This window comes from Sphaeroforma arctica (assembly GCF_001186125.1).
Source record: "Sphaeroforma arctica JP610 unplaced genomic scaffold supercont1.361, whole genome shotgun sequence".
In the NCBI taxonomy this organism is placed as follows: Eukaryota; class Ichthyosporea; order Ichthyophonida; genus Sphaeroforma; species Sphaeroforma arctica.
In genome coordinates this window covers 70,283-72,468 of record NW_014040197.1, presented here as the reverse complement: position 1 = coordinate 72,468, position 2,186 = coordinate 70,283, and the positions used below count along the sequence as shown (strand labels likewise).

Below are 2,186 nucleotides of genomic sequence, written 5' to 3'. Positions count from 1 at the left end.
TTTATAACAATTGCTTTGCACTTACGTGGTCATGTCCATGCTAAAAATATTGCAATTGCTTTACACGTACGTAGTTACACCCGTGCTAAATATATAATTTTCACGTACACAGTCACACCCATGCGAAATATATATAACAATTGCTTTACACGTGCGAAGTCACACCCATGCATATATTTTACAATTGATTGAACTTACGTGGTCACACCCATGTTAAACATACTACAATTGCTTTACACGTACGTAGTCACACCCATGCTAAATATATCACAATTGCTGTGCACGTACGCGTGTATCTAGTATACCACTACTGTCGAAACAGTGGGAAAGGCACAATTTCACTCAATCGCAAGATATATGCTACAGAGTACCCTCCATAACTTCTACTGAATACAAATAGGGACATCTGTAGTTTGGACTCCGTTTCTTTTTCTTTATTGACATTCGTCTCTCGATTTTAAAATGAGATTTATAACATTGCCCGCGTGGACAGCTCCCAGCGATCCTTCCTGCCTTCAGTCACGCACATGCTTAAGGTTAGCACCGACCTGCACACCTTGAGTACACAGGTGGGTACCATACGTGTTGAAGTACTCGTTCAGTCGTGAAAGCTCGGAGAACAGGTGGTGCTTAGGTGGAAGGATTGTCAAACATCTCAGACGGAGCGATCGCGTCTGAAACTCGTCGCATCAATTCGGACGCGTCCTTGCTCTGTGATGTTGTTGAGGGTCGGAAATACAGTGGTGTTAGTTAAAGATTAGATTCACTAACTGAAGCTTGTTTATCATTACGTTGAGAAAGGTGTATTCTATTCTGTGTGTGTCGACCTAGTATCCCAAGCACGCCAAAAATACCATAGTTCAATTCGTGCACGTTCACTGGTGCAACAGTATGAAAGATATAGCGTTCTTGACAAGTGATTAAAGGATTCAAAATATCGATATACGGATATGACTATAAAACCGATTAATTTCGCAAATGGTAATAAGGATGATGAATGGACAATCTTGTAGTGAGGCGCTGATAGTGTAGAGTTTAGCACGTAGATATACATACGTCTAGTCCGGTGGGATTGACAGGTGGGTCATACGATGAGGGGTCCCAATTCTCGCCATCTTGTGGCGCCATCGCGTCAGATAATCTGCGTAGTAGTCCTCCTATATGCATAGAGAATCGTAAGTAACATCAAGCGCTTAGAGTATGAAGTATTCGTACGTAGACAGATGATCGAAGGTGAGTGAGATTGGATACAGAGCGATCCGTATACGATTACGCGATTGATGCATACTGTTAGTCCTGCATATCCCGGAAGGCGTCAAGGTGCAATCGATACTTATGACTGTTACGCATGTACTAACGAACAATTGGAACACACTCTCGTGTACACTCATAATGGATTGCGCTCGACCCAAGTCAGACGGTACCTTGTTGATCCATTTTGTGATTGTTCTGCTTCTAACATTCGATTCTGAAATGTGAAGCGTTATGCGGATTGTTGTGCTTCTTTATGCGCAAACTCAGCTGTACATATTTGTACACAATACAACAGATCAAAAAACATAAAAAGCATATATTATCAAGCTCTTCCTTTTATTACTCCCTACAAACCTTTGCCTTTTTTTAGTTGGCTGCGTCATGCATAGCCGTCTAAAGCCTTTGATTGATTGATATTTATATATAGTATACTACATTCATTATCAAAATAAATAGATGAAGGCCTACGGTAGTCCCGGCTTGGCGGGTCTGTGACTTGAGAGTCCATGACTCTATATGGGCTATGCGTAGGCTATATCTATCATTTGAGCTACATATAGTGTGATAAACTGATACTGCAAAAATATCCCCAAGTCTCCACACCAAAACTTCCTGAAACGGCGAAAAGCCGAAAACGGAGAACGGAAAACGTACTTAAAATTTTGATGACCGAGTTCTAACCAATCGAATTGCGTTCAGTGCTCACTTTGGTATCAAGGTTTTCTTGGAAAAAAAGATAAGCCAGCTGTTTATTTATTTCTATAAATATTTTAATATTTCGCGAAAATATGTACGACTCCCAATACGTTTTGTGAGAAAACGTACAACCTACTAGCCTTTGAACAAATACATGTTTACGTTCAACGTCTATGTCGTGGCCCTCTTTGGATATCAGTGTGGGTACATGTTCAGAGCCCTATGGTACAAATGGT

General features: G+C 40.8%; 1 protein-coding gene across 1 annotated transcript; it reads right to left on the bottom strand.

The window, feature by feature from the left end:
- Positions 1-305: 305 nt before the first annotated feature.
- Positions 306-1,542, bottom strand: SARC_05581 (hypothetical protein). Its single transcript, XM_014300556.1, has 3 exons — positions 1,425-1,542; positions 1,057-1,157; positions 306-711 (listed from the first exon to the last, which is right to left on the bottom strand). The coding sequence occupies exons 1-3, from the start codon at positions 1,435-1,437 to the stop codon at positions 631-633; spliced, it is 195 nt and encodes a 64-aa protein (XP_014156031.1). The 5' UTR covers positions 1,438-1,542; the 3' UTR covers positions 306-630.
- Positions 1,543-2,186: the final 644 nt, after the last annotated feature.